The following is a 21,655-nucleotide window of genomic DNA, read 5'->3' on the forward strand; positions in this document are numbered from 1 at the left end:
GTAGGCCCCCTAGGCTCCAGCTCAGCTTTTCTCTCCACTTACTCTGTGACCTTGGACAAGTAACTTATCAGCTCTGAATCTCAGTTCTCTCCTCTAGAATGGGAAGAACCACATCTCCCTTGCACGTGGGATAAGACTAAGATAACACATATGGAAACAGCATTACCTCAGACAGAGAACCAATGCATTTCCCTCCCCTTTTCCTTGGTTACCGATGAGAATTTCTAGAGTCGGTCTGCTTTATGTCAACTCTATAGGTTTGTGCCATGAAAACTTTTGAAGCACTTGACAGTTCAGTTAAATTTATTAAATTGCTAGAGTATTATCAAGGTGCACCTTAGGTTCATTTTGTGGTTCCCTCCACCATCTTTAAATACAATGTTAACCAGTAAATTTCTCAAAGGGGCCCATAATCTGTATTATTAATGAAATCAATGAAATATGATGCTAAGTGGAGGGTGTGCAGGTGCCCTGAGTGAGGCTTCCAGTTTACAGAACTACTAGGGTCAGAAATTACAGAGTTCAAGGGTGAACCATATTATTGCCTATATTCGTTGGCTTGGTTTCTGATCAGTCTTGAAGAAGTCATCTGCTTTTATCAAATAACAGAGGGAACATTGGAAAATGTGGGGAGGGCACTAATGTTCCCCCTAACAGGCTAAGTGTGATGAAACACTGTGGTGAGACCAGATTATTCAGTTTAACCTTTGTAACAACCCTCCGAGGTATGTATTAGAAACCTGATTTTACAAATGCGATAATTGAGACTCTGAGAGGTTAAATAACCTATCCAAGGTCCCACAGCCAGGAAGCAGGGTGCGTTCCCAGATCTGCCTGACTCCATCCCATGCCCTTCACATGACACAGGTATAAGTGAGGCCTATAATTTATAGAGTTCTGAGTTAGGTACCGATCAAGAGAAGGGGTGTGACACTACTATATATACAATAGATAACCAACAAGGACCTACTGTATAGCACAGGGGACTATACTCAATATTTTGTAATAACCTGTAAGGGAAAAGAATCTGAAAAAGAATAGATATATATCTGAAACACTTTCCTGAAACTAACTTACACCTAAAACTAACACAACATTGTAAGTCAACTACATTTCAAAAAACAAAAAGAGAGAGAAGTGGTGTGTAAGATACCAACAAAGATGCACATCCTGTATATCAATTTCCCCACATGAGATGATTTCCTCCATTCCTGCTTCTTCCCTGGCTGCTTGGTTTCAGGACAACCTTGTATGAGGACAGACTTGGACAAGGACAGCCCTATACAATGTGGCTCTCCATGGTGTGTGTGGGAAGGGTACATGTCTGAAACACTGGGGGACATTTCCAGACCTCCTCCATGGTCACAAAGTCACAAACGTGCTTCCCCTCACCTTCTGATAGAGGAACCATCACCAGGGGAAGGCCTAAAGCAGGGATATTCTTTACAAGGCACAGCTGGGATACCTTTCCGGAAGCCAAGCATCTCTACCTTCCTATAACAAACCGAGGGCGCAGTCAGCAAGGTGAATACCAGAGCTTTCCTGCCCACTCTCAGCTTCCTACTCTGACTCAGACCAGATGGACCAGTGAGATCCACAGATGATTGGAAAGCCGTCTCCTCCAATCACGTCAGTCCCCTTTTGTAGTAAACCTGTCACCAGGGACACTAATAGCAAAATTAATTCACTTGAGTCCTACCATCTCTTCCATCTCCTTTCCACTGCTAGTAGAGATGTCAGACATCAGAGAAATGGCCAAAGGGCAGGACTCAATGCTTTCACTGCCCAGGGCCTGGGTTCAATCCCTGGTTGGGGAACTCAGATCTCACAAGCTAGCTGTGTGGTGTGGCAAACAAAACAAAACAAAACAAAACACCCAGGGCATCCATGTGCCCTTTAATAATTAATCTATGAATAACTAATCAATTAGCCCTTCCATAATTAAGGACTGGGTACTAATCCTTGATGACTTGGAAGGATGTGGATTCGCTTTTTTTAAAAACCGTAAGAATGCCCATCTCAAGTCACTGTGAACCCGGTTCTAGAAACAGGGGCTGTTGACTTCAAGGCTGCATTCGAGGGTTGGAGCTACCCTGAGCCTGCCTGGGTGGAGCTACCCGAAGAGGCTGTTCCTCTCCTGCATACCGACTGGCATGCCAATCCCATAGCCCTTGGTGTCCAGCAGGCCCCCAATCTGAGTGAGGTTGCAGTTTCGCTGCCGATAGTACTCATTCATGGTGGATTCCAGAAGGAAGGCGTAGTTGGAATTCAACACCCTGGCGATCCCCTCCTCCGTGCTCTTCACGAACACACTGGGCTGCTTGGAGTACATGTAATTCCACATGCGCTGGTAGGTCTGATAGCGGGAATTCTGGGAAAAGAACGCAAGGACGCAGGTTGAGGAAAGAGAAAGGAGATGGTGGCCTGGAAAGAGAGGGCATCCAAGTGGTCCCTAAAATTCTGGCCCTTCTGCTACTCAGTCCCCTCCTTATATTCAAGAACCTGTTCCCTTTCATGTCACAACTGCCACTGCCTAATGGCAGGAGGAAAGGGTTGTGCCTTTGATACCTTTTACAAAGACAAAGAAGGAACAGGGTCTGAAGGTGTGTAAACTCTGCCTACTGCTTCGATCGTTGGCTCTGCTTCATCCACCCATCTTTCATTGCCAACCTCCATGTTCTGACCAAAGTGAGAATGGAAATTCTGGCTGTGTCCTCTACTGTCCTTCAGCGCAGGGGCAGCAAACTCAGGTTCATTCTGGACTTTTAAGAGACATCATCCGAAGGGGCAGTGCCAGCTCTTCTCTATCAACCCTAAACCAATCCGTCAATCACATATTCAATGTTGGCTTCTAGTTTACAAATAATAACAAGACTGAGAGAATTCTGGGGGTCTAGCCAAACCCTGTGTTTGCATGATGCCTTCACTGGTCCCTGTGCCAGTATCCCTGAGACTTGTATGGGAAACAGAAAACTGAAGGCCTTGGACTTGTTTCATGTGATAATGAACTTCTTGGGTCACAGACTGGTTAGACACTCACTGACTCCAGGGGAATCTGCTTCCCTAGAGAGCCTGAAGCAAATGCAAACTACTCCTATGTCTGGCCCGGCTCTGCCAGCCTTGGTAGCCTGTCAGCTAACACTCCATTGTGGCAGGGCCGGTTCCTGAGCCTTGCAAGGGAACCTCGGAGAAGCCAAAAGGGTCCTGATCTGAGATCTATCTAGTCTGGGATCAATGAAACCAGCTCAGCTTAACCTAAAGTTCCTTACACGTTAGTCATTCGTGTATTACTCCAATCTTGCTTTGTCTAAGCACTACTTATAAAATTTAGCCTACTTAAAAAATTTAAATGTGTACGTTAGCCTCACCTTATGCAGAAATATAAATAAAAGTACAGGTTAGAGTCACTGCATATTTTTTTCTAATACTCAATTACAATAAATATGAAACCACTGCAATTAAAAAATAGTTCTACCACTAAAATCATCTCAAGTAGCACTAATCATTCATGTATAACACTTTGGGACAGGGCTGATATTAACCCAAGTGCTTTGGGGACCTGGTTCCATGGGTATTTTGGGGAGCAGGGGAAAAATGAGCCCCACGAGAACCTCCAAATTAGGTGTTCAAAAGGGATGATGGGATGAGGCAAGATGTTTTTATCTCCAGTGGACAAACATCTCAACTTTATTCTGCCCGACTCCTGATGTTGGTGAGCAACCATATGGGTTTACTTGGAAGAAGGTCATGCTGGAGCCTCCGTGAATCGTGCCATACTCAATGGCGGTCTGGTCAGCCAGGTCGTCCACCGACTCAATGGGCACATCCATGCGCTGCACGGTCAGGAAGGCTGCCAGGTTGGCCGTGTAGGATGAGATGATGATCAGTGTGAATGCCCACCTACGTAGGAAAAGACCAAGAAGTCACCGTTGCCGGGGCACCCCAGGAGTCTTAAACCCCATCCCCAGTCCTGCTGCGACATGGGAGAGACCAGGTGGCCCTCTTCTGAGGGGCTTAGTGGGGGAAGAGAAAGGAGGCAGGGCATTTGATGTCAACAGAAAGGAACGGCTTGGGAGGGTGGCCTAGAAGGAGACAGTGGTCTTCTTTCTCTTATTTCCTAAAGGTGACTATTGGGTTTCTACTCAAAAGAAGTGTGTCCATGAACATGAGACAGCTTGAGAGACGGTGAGCAATGAGCTAGTGAATGAGCTAAGGGTGCCAGCCCTGGAGGCTCTGTTCAGAGCTAGAGCCGGGTTGCCTCCCCCAGCCCCGTCATGATGCAGCCGACATTCAGAGCAGCATGGGCATGTACTGAGCACCTACTGTGAGCCACACCCACTCTCTCCTGTACTCCCTACAACTCAGGGAGGTGAAAATCTTATCCTGATTTCACAGAAGACAAAACCGAGGCTCAGAGAAGCAAAGTCACGTGGCCAAGTAACTGAGAAATTTGTATTCTATAACCAGTTCTACAGATTGTAACAGCAGAAACTCTTCAAGATGAGCTGGTGAAAAGCACCTTCGGACGGCTGAGAAGTTGGAATTAGAAAATGCTTTTACAATGGTCACGCTCTTTCACAATGGAAGGTTGTTTTATTGGGCAGATCGGACTTACTTAAAATTAGAATAGTTTTGCAACTCAGGCAGCAGCATACATGCTAAAGTCATTAAAACCAGTTTGCTCACTTAAGTAGGTTAAACAAGACGTCGACCATCTGGTCAGCAGTATGGATCTGCTTCCTAATCCATTTGTTTATAGGGGTTCAAAGATACATGTAAGCACAATTGAGGTTGGATAATCGCCAAATTCTGAATCAGTGGAGTCTGAATTAATGAGGCTTCACTCATTATGAAGACATTGCCAACCAAGGCATAGTGTTTGCCAGGGGCTGCAGCAGCCGGCAGCTTCCAGGTGGATTTCCAAGAGCAGGAAGTCCCATTGTCCCCTTTGCCACGTGTCCAAGAATTCCTTCAGGCTGCCTCCCAGGAGTGAAGGAACAGGGGCACCCAACAGCTTGATGGGCACATCCACACGCGCCAGATCACCAGTAAGGGATCTGGTTTTAGTTCTGGCTTTGTCCAATTCCACCTATGAGACCTTAGGGAAAAGCCACACATTTCCTCTGAGCTCGTTTGCTTGTCTAATAAATGGGGGATAATAATGTCTGGTCCACCTGTCTTTGGAGTGTTGTGAGATCAGGTGAGATAATATGTCATTAGTGGCTAAAAATCTGTAAAGGATGAGATGAGTGTGAGATACAGAGACATGTAGAGATGCAATGAAAATCATTTGTCCACCTTCCCTACTTGTGACCTGTAAGGGCCAGGAGTCCCTCCATCTGCAAAACCTGCTCTCCTTGCTCCTGCCTGGGCTCTTACACCCTCTTGGAAGTTGTTTCTCATGAGCTTCCCCCAGAGGAGGCTGGGGTGGTGGTGGTGGTGAGTGGTCCCCAGGTGGAGGCGTGCATTCGGAAGCTGCTCTGCCACACTGTCGAGGGTTAATGAGCCCTCAGAGCTGTCTGGGGAGCTTCCCCCAGCCCCATGGCTACACTCTGGCATCTGTTCCGCCCTGGGCAGCCATGAGGCTGTTTTTGCCACTGGTCACAAAGGACGGGTCAGAGAGAGTAAGTAGCTCATTGCAAGCCTGTCACCTTGGCTGACAAAGCAAATCATGCCCACTCTCCCTCCGGAGGGGCCAGTGGAGACTTGCTCCTGGGTGAAAGGGGCATTGTCATCGTGAAGCTGGCATTCTCGTTAGCAACGTGGCATTTTCCGTCGCTTGCTGTGGGTGAGGGTGCCACGGTAGGCCACGATGGCCCTGTTTTCTGACCTCCCGCTCCCCAGGGAGCCAACCTAACTGAGGCCCTGATTTTATAACCAAGAATTCCAAGAGGCAGAGGGGCACACCAACACCTCCGGGTCAGGCTGGGAAGGGCCGAGCCTCCCTTCCACAGACGCTCTGGAGCAGGGTGATCGAGCCACCTGGGGCCAGCTATTCAAAGCACTGCTGAGCCGACAGCCTGCAGGACCGGTGGTTCCCCTTCAGCACCAGGGCAGACTTTCTCTGGAGGAGGGGATTCCTGGGGGTGGGAGCTGACAGGTGGAGGAAGCAGGCGATGGAGCCCTACGTGCAGCATGTGGGAACAAGCACCTCTGGAAGGAGAAGCCCAAGTAGAAAGGGATCAGAATCTGCAGCTGACGTCTCATCTATGGGTTTCTGCCCAGATTTCCTGGATTTTGAGGGAGCTCTGTGACTGTGCCTGACAAGACCATCCTTTCTGCCAGGGAGCGTGAGACCCAGGTCCCCTCAGTGATCCGCTCAGTGACTCCTGGGCACGACCTGATAACGGGTGAGCACCTTGCCCCAGTGGTTTAAATCCTACTGTGTCAGTCCCAGCTGTGTTTCCACCTGCCGATCAGCCCCAGTCCAGTGGCTCCTAGGTAACTGTCCAGACCCCCCACTGTCCCCAGCACCCATGCCCCTTTCCTTTTCCTCTGGCTTACACGGGCTGAGAAGGAGAGGAGCGAAGGAAGGTTGTAAGTCCTATAAGCTGTGACACCAAACCTGACAGTGGGTTTTTAAGTGAGGATGGGAAACTTGCCTTTCAACACCTCATTGGTATTTCATTTCCCCCCATAATGGCCCAATAGCAATGATTAGTCCAAACATTTATGTAGCACTTCCAAATTTTCAGAGAACTTTCCCATACATCGAATCATTCCACCATGTTCCTCTTGCCCTGCCAAGAGGAGAAGGGAGCTCCAGGAAGAGGCTGGCTGACTGCGCGTGTGGACCATGATTGCAACTTGCTCCCTGAGGTCCTGTCCAACTCCGAGCTACTAACAGCTTGCATTTTCCCACACCTGCTAAGGTGGACACGTCCGGCAGGCCCCCAGAGCCAGGTGCAGAGGGGCAAAGCTCCAGAAAGCTGCTGGAGGGGGCGTGGGCTTGGATTTCTCCTGCAGGGACTTCCTTCTACATGCTCACATTTGCATAAATCTGCATATGCGTTCACAGGCCCTGCCTCTCAACCTCTGGTCATTTTCAGGTCAGGAAGTTATAACTGCTTTGCTGTGGGCCTTCAAGGCATTTTCTCACTCGGTCTCCTTTCCTGCCTTGGCTCCCCTCTGCATCTAGACCTCCAAGGCAGAGAACAGAGAAGCAGAAAAGATGGCCCAAAGCGCACCCACCCACTGCCCCCAAACCCTCTGAGCTGGCAGAGGCTGTCCTAGGGCAGAGCTGAGGTTTCTGCCTACCGGAAGCTGGATCAGGGCTTATCCGAGGACCCAGGATCTTACCAGACGCCACTGACGCAGCGGGTGGATAAGGCACGAGGGGCGATGGTGGAGCCCTGCTGCATGAAGCCCCCAACCGGAAACCAGAGGCTGTTGCCGAGGGAGTACTGATTCACCAGGAGGTTGCACCGGCCCTGGGCACACGGGTGGGGTGTGTACCACTCGTAGGGCGTCAACCTGTGAGAGAAAGGGACACATGCCAGTGCTGCGGAGGGTGGGCGTGAAGGAAGGGGTGCTGAGGGTGTGAGGGCGCTCCCCTGCCTGGCCTCGCCCCGAGACCTTGGTAGCTGGCCTGTGGCCTTGGCTAAGCCCCTCCCCTCTATGGGACTTGGGTTTTCCCGCTGAAAAATGAGAAAGTTGGACTAGGTTGGCAGTTTTGGAACTGTTTTTCTTTAATCAAAGAAACATTTTAATTTTTTCAAAATAAATCAAGTCACAGAATAGACGGCTGGGAATTGCTTGTTCTGCCTCCTTCAGTTCCCCGAAGTGACCAAAGAGAGACCCTACAGCCCCTCAGAGCCATGGTTTGAAAGCTGTCGGCCTAGAGTAGTAATTCTCAAACTTTAACTGACATCAGAATCACCAAGAAGCCTCGGGAGAACGCAGATTGTGGCAAAAGCGTCTGATTCGGTACATCGGGTTGAGGCCCAAGAATCTGCAAGTTCCTAGGTGATGTGGATGCCACTGGTCCAGGGACCACACTTTGTGAACCACTGGCCCAGATGGTCCCTCAGGCTCAGGCCCTGGTTCTCAGCCCTGTCTGTGTTTCAGACTCACCTGGGAGCTTTTGAAATAATGCCGATACTTGGATTCCACACCCAGAGGTTCTGATTTAATTTGTCCAGGTAAGGCCTGGACATCAGCATTTTTAGGGCTCCCCAGGTGAGCGTGACGGGCACACAGGGTTGAGAAGGGCGGCGCTCCCTCCCGCTGTCGCGCGCAGCCCCACGCTGGCCTCTCTCTCCCAGCGGTACCTCTGATGCCCTTTCTTCCTGCCCACCAGACACATGCTCTCCCTCTTCCGCCCCAGCCTGCCTCCCACACAAAGCCTTCCAGCTCTGATGTGAGAGACGCGTCTGGGCGTGTGCTGAGCAGGGCAGGTCTGCCTCTTCACAGAGTGTTACCGTCACCCCCGGCCTTCCCTTCAGCCTAGTGCGCATGTGCCGTGCTGCAGGGCTGGCCCACGTTTGCATCGCTGCCGCCTGTTCCCGAATACAAGGCCAATGTGCCATCGGTGGCCCCCGCCCCGAGACGTGCTCCTTCTCTTCGTGGCCTGCGGGGCTGGCTTGTACCCGTGGTGCCTCACCCCGGTGGTTCCCAAGCCTACGGGCCACTGGACGTGAGCTTCAAAAATACAGATTTCCAGGCCTCATCCCTAGAGATTTGGAGACGATCAGACATAGAAATTCAAGCTTTTTAAAGCTCCCTGTGTGACTCTGGTATCAGCTGGCTTGGGAACGGCTGCCTTAGAGCAGTGGTTTTCAAATATCTTTTCACCTCTAAAATCTTACCCAGAAGTACAATATATAAGAGAAAAGTGGAGCTGGTCTGAATGAAGATGGGCTGAGGTCCCAGAGCTCTGGCTGCCCAGCCTCTTCACACCGCCCCTCCACGTCTCTGTAACCTTCCAGAAGCCTCCATGCTCGGGGAACCCTGTTTGAAAGCCACTACCTTGGGCCAGATTACTCTATGCTCAGATATTACATATATAGGATATTATATATATATGTATATATAGGATGTATGATCAGACCTTTTGTACAGTTTCTTCTTGGTTAATCTTTTTGTTAATTCTGGATCCTAGGGGGCAGTGTGTGCATGTGTTTGTGTGTGTGTGTGTTTGTGTGTGTGTGTAGGGCAGAGAAGAGGGGCTGTTTAAGCCCCCAGGGCTGATTGAAAAGCTTCAGGCTGTGGCAGGCGTGGTGAAGCAGCCATGTGTGTGTGTGTGTGTGTGTGTGTGTGTGTGTTTGTGTGTGTCTGGTAACCAAGCCCTAAGACCTTTTGCAGGCCCCCGAGGTCACCTGAGAGCCATGGCTTACTACACACAGGGGCTCAATCAAAGGGGGCAAGAGCGAACTGCAGGGCAGCGGAGCCAGGACTCAGGCAGACCGTTTTCTTTGAGCAGCCGCAGGCAGTGCGGCCAAGTGCACAGGGAGAGCGTCAGACGGCTCCTGTGCCTCGCCAGTTGACACTGACGACAGATACTTGACAGTGGCAATGCCTACAGGCCCAAGGGGGTGTGGGTGGCACCCGAGCGGCATAAGCAGCCGCAGCCTTTGAAGACGACCGGGTTGTAAGCAAGGCCTTTCCCTGTTTGGTTGGATCTCATGGGCCAGGGACGACTTCCTGAACTTGGCTTTGATCTCCACTGGAAGAGGCACAGACTGAGTGATTCAATGCCTCTCGGGCAGGCTGGGAACTGCCCCGGGGTTTGGAACCCTGCAGTTCCTTGGGGCTCCATCTTCTTCTTCTTTTTTTTTAATATAAATTTATTTATTTATTTATTTTTGGCTGTGTTGGGTCTTCGTTTCTGTGTGAGGGCTTTCTCCGGTTCCGGCAAGCGGGGGCCACTCTTCATCGCCGTGCGCGGGCCTCTCACTGTCGCGGCCTCTCCCATTGCGGAGCACAGGCTCCAGACGCGCAGCCTTCGTAGTTGTGGCGCACGGGCTTAGTTGCTCCGCGGCATGTGGGATCTTCCCAGACCAGGGCTCGAACCCGTGTCCCCCGCACTGGCAGGCGGATTCTCAACCACTGCGCCACCAGGGAAGCCCCCGGGGCTCCATCTTCTAACTGGAGGGTGCACAGTCTCCCCTCAAGCACTGAATAGACGTGCTCTTGGGGAAGACCCCACCCCACAGAGGTGGAATGTTCACTACAGAATCATCCGGCCCCGCCTCCGTGGCCCCGAGGCACAGGAGACCGCTGGACCAGAGCCACTGGCAGCCCTTTAGAAGCTCACCCTGAGCGGGTCTCGGCTCCTCCAGGGTGGTGAGCTGAGCACTGAGTGGGAATCGGGGGTCTGAGGGAATGACCCGGAGCCACAAGAGCTTGTTCTGCTTCTGGGTAGTCAGTTGACTCTCCTGAAGCCCAGGCTGGTCCAACTTAGCCTCAGAGAGAAACAGCCCTCTCTGTGCATCTTCCTGGGATGCTCCTCGGCTTCTTCCGTCGGCCCAGGGACAGTCTCTGGTTTCCGGGGGGGGCGGGGGCAGGGGCGCTGGTTCTCCCCAACCCCTGATCTGGACCATTTGTCTCAGCTCAGCACTACTTGCCAGGGCTTCTCTCTGTCCTGCCCTCCTGCTGTCAGCCATCCTCCGCAGTCCCCATTCAACAAGGCAGCTGTGTTTTCACAGACAGACTCGGGCTGGGGAAGGGCCAGGCCCTCTGCAGAGGAGGCCTTCTCCCTCGCCTGTGTCACCAAGGCCTCCAGCCCCCCACTCCAGATTTGCAGGCTCTGCTTCTCGTCATTCAGCACTTTGTGGCAGATCCTGGCAAGGACGGATGCCAGGGCTGCCAAAGCCTCGGTACTTAATCAGAGTGATCTTCCTGCCACCTTCCTCCCTTCCTCTCTCTCCCAAATCTCCTACACAAGCAGGTGGGCTGGAGACCGGGGAACGAGAGGGGTAAGAGGCAGGGGCGCAGAAGCAAATTTGGACAAGCTCGCCTGTCTTCTTTGTGCATAGTAGGGGATGTGGGCAAAGATGGATGGATGGGCAGTGCCAGGTCAACAGCTGGGCAGAGTGGTTCAGGTCCTGAGTCCCTCTCCCGTCCCTCTGGTTTGGCACCAAGGGCTTCTCAACCCACCCTTCTCCGGCTCCCCACCCCCTCCCATGCAGTTCCCAGAGGTGGACACGAGGTGGCGCTGTGAGGACAGGGAAGGGGAGAGGAGAGTACCGAGCCACTAGGAAGAGGACACAGCTGACGGCCAGATAGGCTAGAAGCATGAAGAGCCAGACGCCAGGAGAAAAAGGGTCCAGGAAGGAGAAATAGCCGGGTCTGCGGCCCTGGAAATGGAAATAAAAACAAGATTCACCGTCTACATTCAGTCAGCATGGCCCTTGGGAAGGGCAGGGCAGGGCAGAGGGGATGGTGACCTGGGTCTGGCCCCAGATTGCATTGCCTTGGGTTATGGGTGATTGGTTTAAATGACACAGGGCTGAAGGTGTAGAGGGGGCTGCTCTGAAACACTTACCCAGCCCTGATCTCAGCAGATGAAACAAAAGAACAGCCGGGGGGCCTCGTTACTTCCTAGGGTGAAAGAGGCTCTGTGCTGGGCAAGCAGAACAGCCCTCAGTGCCCCTTATGTGCCGTCCCCACATCCTCCAGGGGCAGCGTGTTTGGGCTCTGAAGCACTTTTGAACTGTTGATGTCTGCGGTGGTGGATGGAGAGCTAGCCCCCCACTCAGACCCTCACCTCTTTCTCGTGAGGATGCTAATATGACAGGCATCCTTGGTTTTTTTGTTTGCAGGGTGATCTCACGCACAGTGAGACCTTCTCAAACCGGTGCTGTGAGGCCCAGATTCTTATTTTCGTTGTATTAGGGAAGAAATCAAAGCCCAGGGCACTCGAGAGATGTGTCCAAGGTTATACGGCTAATCAGTGGAAGAGCTGGGACTCAAATGCACGCTTCCTGACACAAAGCCCAGGGCTCGTACCATGATGCTGTGGGAAAACATGTTTGTCCCCAGCACAGGGACATGCTTGACTAGCGTCATGGGAGCCAAAGGATGGAGCCAGGAACAGAGAGCTGAGGACCAAGCAAGCTCCAGGGCATTTTCTGTAGGAAAGTGAGCTAGAATGAGAAGGAAGGAGTTCCAGAACCTGCTCCCAGTCTTCAGCTGTGTGGTCTCGGGCAAGTGCACACCCCCCTTCAGCCTCCGTTGGAGCTGGACTAGATCAAAGGTGACACCCTGGTGACCTGCAGACCACAGACAACTTGTTTGTTTACCTGCAGTGCTTACCCATTTTGATTAATTGCCAACATTAAATGATTGGGAGATTTCACATAAAAATCCAGATTTCTGGCTTAAAAAATGGGTGATCTGGCAACACTGGGCCTAATTCTCAACCAGCTGGAGCTGAGTGGCAGCTGCCCACTCAAGACAGGGCCCCTCTCTGCAGCTCCCCGCGGCTGCCTTGGTCTTGCATCAGGCTTACTTCTTCCATTTACTATGAAACCACTGGACTAGGTGCTCCCTAAAGACCATTCTAAATTGAAAATGATACGATTTTATGATTCCAGGAATCTAGGAAGTCCATGGATAGGGCAGAAAATCAGTATTAAGCTCAGGGGTTCTACAAACATGTAAACTTTCAAGCTCAAAAGTATATGAGTCACGGCACAACCTACTGTCAATAACAAGGTATGTCACTTTTACACTGGGGTCCCCAGAAACACAAAGGGCAGCTGCCTATGCCAGTACTGATCTCAACCAGCTTTCTGGGCTTTCGTTATCAGCCGGACAGCCAGACCATGGAGCCCATGCTGAGAAACTCTAGGTAACAATAGCTCTCCCAATGCAGCGTCTAAGGAGCAGGGGAGACAACGCTGCATGGTCCCCTTGTATTCGAACAGCTCCAGTCGTGGGTGATTTTCAACTTCTCTTCTGGTGGGTTTTCCATCCCTTCCGAGCAAGCCAGTAGGCAAATTCCCAAAGCACTTGGGAGTACAGTTTTTACACTCCCATTTGGGGACACAGTCCGGAGGGTACAGAGTGAAGAAGTCAAAGCTTATCCTCTGCCAATGGGGCACCTGTTCTTGGGCCCTTCATCAGTGTGACAGTGACCCCTTGGGTGGTCTGTCTGAAACTGGTTTTCTCTCCCAATAAGGCTGAGACCAGGGAACTGCCCTTTGATACCAATTGCAAGTACTCTGCCTCATGTGCGTTCATGCTTGAGCTGCACAGAACACTCAAGTGATTGACTGGGAAAATAAAACAACTTGAGGGACAAAGCCCAGTAACCAAGGGAACAGGAGAGAAATGGGGAGTAGGCCATTTAAGTATGTCTGGTCCTAGCACTATGTAAATTCTGTAACAGGAAGAGGGACTCAAGAGAAGCAGAATGAGAGTCCCCAGTTAGTCATTCTTGTGTCCATCACGGGCTAACCATGTCTTTGTCTTCATCCTAAGAGCCAGTGGCAGACAAAGGAAGACATAGAGTGAGTCCAGAAGGGGGATGAAGGCACTCATGATGCATACACACCTTCTGCAGCAGAAATCACTAGCATGGGCCACTCCTGGGGTCCTTCTATCCCCCAGAGCTTCTCTGGGCAAACGTACATGAATTCTACGCCTGTCGCTCATGACTATTTCACTCTGTGTCTCCCAGTTGAGAGATATCCAAGAGAAAAAAATCTTTCATTGTAGCTTTCTGAATCTGAAACCCCATTAGATGCTCGATGTCAGAAATCTATACCTGATTATATCACAATGAGTGAAACTGAGGAAAATGACAGCACTATTTAAAGCTGCCATATTTGGTTATGGGTGATAAGAAATGATGCACAGCCATGGGAAAAATTCCTGCAGACTCAAGTTATAAAACATAGAACATCACACAAACAAGGATCAAGACATAAACAGAGCTCCATTGGAAACATATCAGTCACGTTGGCAAGGCAACATCTGATTCCACTTGTGATTGACTGACGCCAACCAGAAGAGCAAGGAATGGTCAGTCATTTGAGATTTGGGTCTGGGCTCGCGCAGCCTAGGCTTGGGCTGAGCCCAAGCTGTTTTTATGATGCCAGAGAGAAGTATGTTGCTTGTAAGGCTCTGAACGCCTACCTTTTTTTTTTTTTTCTATGCAGATGCTTTTGATTGCTTCCTTCCTCAAAGACATCTGAGTACTGGTGCTTGGGGCAAATCAGGTGTCACATGCCACAGGCATTTCTTCCTAGTAATAGATTTTCCTTAACCCAAAGGATATATGATGGTGATGCTTTTCTTCTGAAGAACTCAAAATGCTTCACTACGTTCTCTTGATTTCAGTACCCAGTTCTCCATATTGACAGATGGAAGAACTGCGACCCACGGAGATTAAGTGCCTTGCTCAAATCACTGGTGATGGCTTCAATTTCTCTGGTGCTCGTTCGTCAAACTGTGCCATAGGGATGCCATGCTCTCCTTCTTTCAAATGGCAGCTGTACCACGTCTCCCTCTCCTTTTTATCTTTGCAATTTGCTCCAATAAACTCCTTAATTAATCCCACGCCTTCTACCCAATACCAACAGAATCCCAACCTACTCAGTCTCACCCCCTTAAAGTACTCTAAACATCATTTATTTGTACCCATCATCATTTATGGTGACTCTGTTGCATTTATAGGCATTTGTACTGACTTATACATGTCTCTGTTGACTACAAGTTGGGCTGGTTCCTTCTGGTGAATACAACCACTTTGAAGGTAGATAATTGGTTATATATAGTCTATGCCCCAAATGTCTACGACAGATCAAGTCCTGCAGATGGGGTGGAAAATTAGATGGCGCCAAAATGAAAACTGGTTCCTTGACTTTTGTACTGTGCTTCAGACTGACCACATCAGAGACAGCATCATTGATGCCATCTGATGGTGAAAGAGACTGGGCTGGTCACCAAATGGTCACAATCCCTGCATGGTGAGGCCCTGTGAATGTTTGGAGCTGTGCATGGAGCTATGAAGTGGTACTAAGCTCCCCTTGCCCGTTGAAAATTCCTCTTATCCATAAAGAAAATCTGTGAACTCACTGATACTTCATTCTCTATGTACTAGAAGAAATGACATTATAGTAAGGAAGTAATTGCTTTCCCAGAGTCTGGAGCCAAATGCATAAGGACACCAGAGCCACGTAATGCAGGGCAGGCAGTGAATTAAAACACAGACTCTGGAGTCAGCCTGCCCAGGATTGAATCCTGGTTGTACCACGTACAATTATGTGTCCCTGTGCAAGTTACTTAACCTCTCTGGGTCTCCATTTCCTCTTTTGTAACATGGGGGTAGTAATAAAACCTACCTCCTGGGTTGTTTTAACACACAGTAAGCGCTATATAAGTGTTTGCTCCCCCTCTGCCTAATGGTAGCCATGAGTGAAGGGGGTGTAGGGAGATGGTATATGACAAAAGAGGGAACTTCCTTTTATATTGATTCTCCCTCAATGGACAAGAAATACTATTTTCTGTCCTATAGGAGCACATGCTAAAGATGCTTGGAGGGAGAATGCCATCTGGCCACAGTCGCTTTCCATAACTCCTGGAGTTTCTATGGGTTATAATACATGAGTCATGAGGGTTCCCCCAAGGCTCTCCAGGGAAGCGATTAGGATAATACCAGGCTCTCTTCTGGAAGGCTGGCCCTTAGAAGCCAGTGATGGCAATCTTTGGAACTCAGTTCCACCTCAGCCTTCCCAAAAAAGTCAAGACAGAGTGGCTCAGATGTGCAGCAGGTTCTCCTGTGTCTGTGTAAGGGCTGTGTACCCTCATCACCATTTCCTACACACAAACCAGTGATATCAACTCTCTTCCTTCCCTGAATCCGCTCCCTCTCCAGCAGAGCCAATGACAAAGGCTCATCCTGTCCCCCATGTAGTTTTGCCAGTCTTTAGAACTAAATGGCCATTCATAGAGAGGTTTCTTTCCACACCCAATTGTCATCAATAGTCAATAAAACACTCTTTAGGGCTAAGGAAAGAGATAAGAGAGACAGTCTCCATGACTCTTTCTGGAAGCAGCAGAAGGAAGAGATTTCTTCTTGGCCTGTGCCAGGAACCCATGGATAACCTCCCTCAGTGTGTCTGCAGTGGATTGTCTTGATGATATTTTGGTTAAGCACGCACTTCTCACATCTGACTCCAAGAGTAAAAAAGAAGTAAGCAATTAATTCCTCTTCACTTAAAACACCCAGATGGGTTTGTTGCCTGTATAACCCAGATGCTGGCATATCTATTTTCACTTTGCTGATTGGAAATCTGGCATGAGAAGACCTAAGTTCTAAACCTGGCCCTGACCTTGACTTGCTGAGTGATCCTAGGTGAGCCACTCAGCTTCTCTGGTGCTGTTTTCTTCTTCCAGAAAATGGGACACCACAATCAACATGAAGGGGGGGATGTGAGAACTACTAAAGTAATGTTGATAAAATCCTTGAACTTCTCGAGAGAGGAGCACTCAATAAATAACCAATATTAACATGATTATACATTCAGGGAACCATATTTCCATTATATGGGCTATCATGTTACTTAGCTTTAAGGAATAGAACTTTATTCATTTTCTGGTTTCTTATAACAGAGTATTAAGCAGTATTAGAAATGATTCGCTGGTTTACTTAGCTTTGTTCTCCATTTTCCTAGACAGTCTTTCTGAGATGAAACAGACCTTCTTGAAAAACAACTAATACATCCAGCAAAGATGCCAGGCATTAATTTAATGTTGACATTTATTTCTTGCTCACTTTTTAATCACTGTCTGCTTTTTTTCTTTCCGTTTTTTGTTTGTTTGTTTGTTTTTACTTTTGTTTAGAGAGAAGACTCTAGCCAAGAGTTAAGAAGAGAAAAAGAACAGAGTGTGAAACTTTCACATTTGCTATTCAAAGGTGGAGCAGGACATTGGAGGGGAAAATAGTAAACTCACATTTTCAAGGGAGCCTTAGATGTTCTGGCTGGCTTAGGACACTATATGGAATCATAGATAGTATCCTCTGATTAGAAGGGATCTTGAAAGATCACCTAACACATGACCTTGACACAGAGAAATATACCTACTGTACCATAGAGATAGATAATTGGAAATGTATGGACTTGGAGATCGAAAACCTGGGTTCCATGCCACCCCACCATTGCACTCTCTTTCCTCTTTCCACTGCACCACTAGCCACGACTGGCCTCAGAATCCTTCTGTGCAAAATAGGAATCCTACTACCTGCCTCGGGGGATTGCTGTACTAAACCGGAGACTGTATGTGAAAGTGCTTCATGAATAAAGAGGTGCCAGATGATGTTAGTCAACGTACAAATATCCTGGACAGACACCCACCCTCCTTGAATATATTGACACTGAATTTTCTAAACTTGATTATCCATTTGGGGGCTATATGTGCCAATGTCAAATCCCAGGTTGGTTTCTGGCACGCTCTGATAAGGCTTTGCTTCAGCAGTCAGTGTGTGCTTGAGGCATACAAACTTACTTTAATATTAATCTGAGCAAAAACATCATTAGGGAAATTGCTGCTGCAGAAAAAAAGAGAGAGAGAAAACTACATGATATACTCTAATATCAAATGTGAATGGTTTTGTTTTTCTATGCTCTTTTCTCTTCCATTCACAGATATTTGGGAGCTTACAGTATGCATCAATTCTATAGAACGCTGGACTGCAAAATGCATCAATTCTATAAAACCCTGAACTGCAAAATGCCCTTGGGGTTACACTGCTATGCTAAATACTGAACTTCTCAATAAGAAGAAATGAGCTAATATGCCAAGGAAATCAAGAGAGTCTTGAACTTCAGATGTCCAGTCGTTTGACTCCTATCTTTGCAGTACCAGGGGACACCCCAGATTCTAAGGGCTGAATCCTCCATGTATGGCCTGGAAGCTCATCTGGCCCCAGCCAGGGGTTCCCATGCCTTCTCAGGTCGGTGCTATGCTGTCTGTGGTATGTGCAGGCATCAGGGAGGGAGGGAGCCATGGGTTCAGGTGGCCGCCACGACCAGGCCTGAGCACAAGATGGGTCTGAGCTGCCCCAACATCTGCCTCCCCTCACTTTTTGTTCTCAAGGCCAACAGGGTAAAGGCCAGAAAGTAAAAAGAAATCTAATTGGGTCACTCATCCTGCTGCCTGGAATACTGGGTCTCCTGGCAGAAGCCAGGCTCCTGGGGGTCAGTGCTGCTCGACCGTGAGCCACCAAGGGAAGTGGTGGTCACTGCCTGCAGAATCACAGGTCCCTCCTTCCCTCCCCCCTTCCTTTCTTCCCTCTGTACTTATCAAGTAAATATCGCATGTTTAGGATGAGACATTTTCCATACCAAAAATTATATCATAAAAATTTATGGTTTAATACCATACAATATCACTTATATGTGGAATCTAAAATGTGACACAAATGGACTTACCGACAAAACAGAAACAGACTCACAGACATAGAGAACAGACTTCTGGTTGCCAAGGGGAGGGGGGGCGGGGGAGGGTTGGATTGGGAGTTTGGGATTAGCAGATGCCAACTATTATATATAGAATCGATCAACAACAAAGTCCTACTGTATAGCACAGGGAACTATATTCAGTATCCTGTAATAAACCATAATGGAAAAGAATATGAAAAAGAATATATATGTACATATGCATAACTGAATCACTTTGCTGCACACCAGAAACTAACACAACGTTGTAAATCAACTATAGTTCAATTTAAAAAAATGTATGGTCTGGCAAGAGGGTACCTTCTCCCCAGTGTATCTCCCACTAGGATCTACTTAGGGAGAGAGAGCTAGATAAACAAAGGGTAATATAACGCAGCATATAAATGTTGTTATAGAGGTACAGGCAGAGGGCAGCAGCTCAGAGAAAGAAGCAATCAGCTCCATCTAGGGGAGTCACATTTGACAAGTGCCATTTGAGCTGGGTATTAAAGGCCAGGGAAGACCTTGTTAGACAGTTGAGGGACAAGAAGATGAGCATGAATCTAGATAAGAAGACAGGAAGAGGCTGACATGATGGGCAAAGGAGTGAGCAGTACAGGATGAAGGTGCCTGCAGCAAAGAGATGGAAGTGGAACAGGAGAGATTGGCTTTTATTCTCCATGCTAAGAAGGTTGGACTTTTTCTCGCAAGTGATGTGCAGCCAGTGAATGATTTTAAGTCGGAAGCTGATATGATTACATTTGTGAAAAAAATAAAAATAAATAAATAAAATAAAACAACTCTCAGGCTGCAGGATGGATTGAGGACAGATGACAGTGGGGAGAAATTCACGTACATTTATGAAATGTAATAACTGGGGGAAGGGATAAATTGGGAATTTGGGATTAATAGATACACACTACTATATAAAAAATAGATAAATAACAAGGACCTACTGTATAGCACAAGGAACTATATTCAACATCTCAACTATATTCAATTACATATATAATTGAATCACTTCGCTGTACACCTGAAACATTATAAACCGACTATACTTCAATAAAAAACGTAATAACTAACACTTTATTGTGCACGTGTCAGGCGCTGTTATAAGGGCATTACATATGTGTCCTCATTAAATGTTCATGACAACCCATTTTTACAGATGAATAAGCTGAGACACATGTGCCCTGCAGCCAGTGAGTGTCAGATCTGGGAATAAACCCATGCAGTCTGGCTCCAGAGTCCATGATTTTCACTCTACTGCTTCTTGGTGAACGCTTACAATAACAGTGGCCCTTTGATGGGGATACAGTAATGGATAAGAAACACCTGCCCTCAAGGAGGATACAGGCCACCGGAATGGCAGCAGTTGAGGTTAGAGGTGAGGAGAGCCTGAACCAAGGCAGATTAAGCGGAGACAGAGAGTATATCTGAGGACTATTTAGGACGTGAGCGGACCAACTGACCATGTGAGGAAAGAGGAGTGATGGACAGCTCAGGTGGCTGGATGGAGATGGCGTTACCTGAGATGGGGCAGAGGAGGGGAGGGAGGAATATACCGAATGAAGTTTGTGTCACTGTTTTTGAGGTGCCTCTGAGATATCCAGGTGGGGACGTCTTAGTAATGTGTTTAAAATATGCTTCTGGAATTTAGGGGAGCAGTCAGGGTTAGATTTATAGATTTGGGAAAGGGTGAGATTATCCAGGCAGAGAGCTGGGAGAGTGAGAATAGAAAAGGGCCACGGACATTTAAGAGGCAAACAGAGACAGAGAGAGAGAGAGGAAGCAACAGAAATGGTGGAAGAGGCAATAATCAGAGAGGCAGGAGGAAGAGCGGGAGAAAATGGTGACTTGGATGCTAGGAACAGAGAGAGTTTTAATAAGCGAGAGGGATGGACAGTAACAAATGCCAAAGCCAGAATCCTTAGTCAGCCTCTGAGTGGCAGGGAGTAGAGGTCAAAAGAGCAAAACATTCTTCTGATTTTGGCCCTGGAGATGCCTGGGCAAAAACAGGTTATGCCCCAAGGTTGGGAGGAAGGGAAATATCCCATAATCAACTTGTGATGATTCACATTCATGAAAGAACCTAGATAATCTGAGATTGCTGGAAATTCACAAATTATTTCTGGTTATCTTTAGGCTTCAGAGACATACCTGCCACCACTTGTTATCTCGGAAGGTTCTGAAGAATTTCTAACTAGGCATTTATACTTTGTGTTAATTATGTTTACTTTTGCACACAGGTTTGATTATCACCAGACGCCCACTTTTCAGTAACAATCACTCCTGACTCAGGTGACCTGAGACATAGAGCTAAGAGATTCTAGGTCATTATAGATTATAAATGAAATTAAATGAACCATATGTTTGCTCACAGAGAACTATCAATCAGAGACAATTCACAAAATAATAAACACCCAGCATTCAACTTCAATTTCATCAACTAAACACTATTGTATCAGAGAGAGTTTCTCTGTGTAGTTTTAGATTTTGGCGTTCATGGTGAACTCTGCCGGGCTACCCTTTGGTATTAGCTGTTCCTGCTGATGCCTCTTTTGTTTCAGATTCTGTGAAGTTCATCTCAGACTTGTTCTCACTGGATCTCCCCTGATTTAATCGATTCAGGATTGTTCTCTCCCCAGCTCACTCTTTGGTACTTTCTAAGCATTCTGCCTCATACACAGAATGCACTCAATAAATATTTGTTGAATAAATGCATAAACTGTCAGTTCTGCTTAGTGTGAGCTGCCCACGCCAGCACTCAATTTTTACTCAGCTTGGCCCCCTGTTAGAAATCAGGTCTGAGCAGCCGTGTGGCACACTAGTGTCTCAGTAAGGAGGTGGGGAGAGGGGAGGAATGCTGACCAGAGAGGGGAGCTGTGTGGGTTAGGTTCTCCAGAGAGACAGAGAGAACCAGGAGGGGGTGTGTGTGCGTGCGTGTGTGTGTGTGTGTGTGTGTGTGTGTATGTGTGTATGTGTGTGTGTGTGTGTGTGTGTATGTAAAGAGAGTTATTTCAAGGAATTGGCTCATGTGATTGTAGGAGCTGGTAGGTCCCAAATCTGCAGGGCAGGAAACTCAGACAAGATTTCTACGTGATAGTCTTGATACAGAATTCCTTTTGCTTTGGGAAACCCATTTTTATTCTCAAGGCCTTTTAACTGATTGGATGAGGACCACCCATATTATCAAGGGTCACCTCCTTTCCTTAACATCAGCTGATTGTAGATGCTAATCGCATCTACAAAATACCCTCACAGTATCA

General features: G+C 48.1%; 1 protein-coding gene across 1 annotated transcript in view; it reads right to left on the minus strand.

The window, feature by feature from the left end:
• The window catches only part of GRIK4 (glutamate ionotropic receptor kainate type subunit 4), a 301,261-nt gene that overhangs the window by 19,493 nt on the left and 260,113 nt on the right, over positions 1–21,655 (minus strand). The window contains exons 13-16 of the mRNA XM_068554669.1: positions 11,188–11,297; positions 7,300–7,473; positions 3,735–3,900; positions 2,146–2,371 (exon numbers count right to left, since the gene is read on the minus strand). Coding sequence (XP_068410770.1) covers positions 2,146–2,371; positions 3,735–3,900; positions 7,300–7,473; positions 11,188–11,297 — 676 coding nt within the window. The remainder of the gene's footprint in view (positions 1–2,145; positions 2,372–3,734; positions 3,901–7,299; positions 7,474–11,187; positions 11,298–21,655) is intronic.

Source organism: Eschrichtius robustus, chromosome 11, assembly GCF_028021215.1.
Source record: "Eschrichtius robustus isolate mEscRob2 chromosome 11, mEscRob2.pri, whole genome shotgun sequence".
Lineage (NCBI taxonomy): Eukaryota > Metazoa > Chordata > Mammalia > Artiodactyla > Eschrichtiidae > Eschrichtius > Eschrichtius robustus.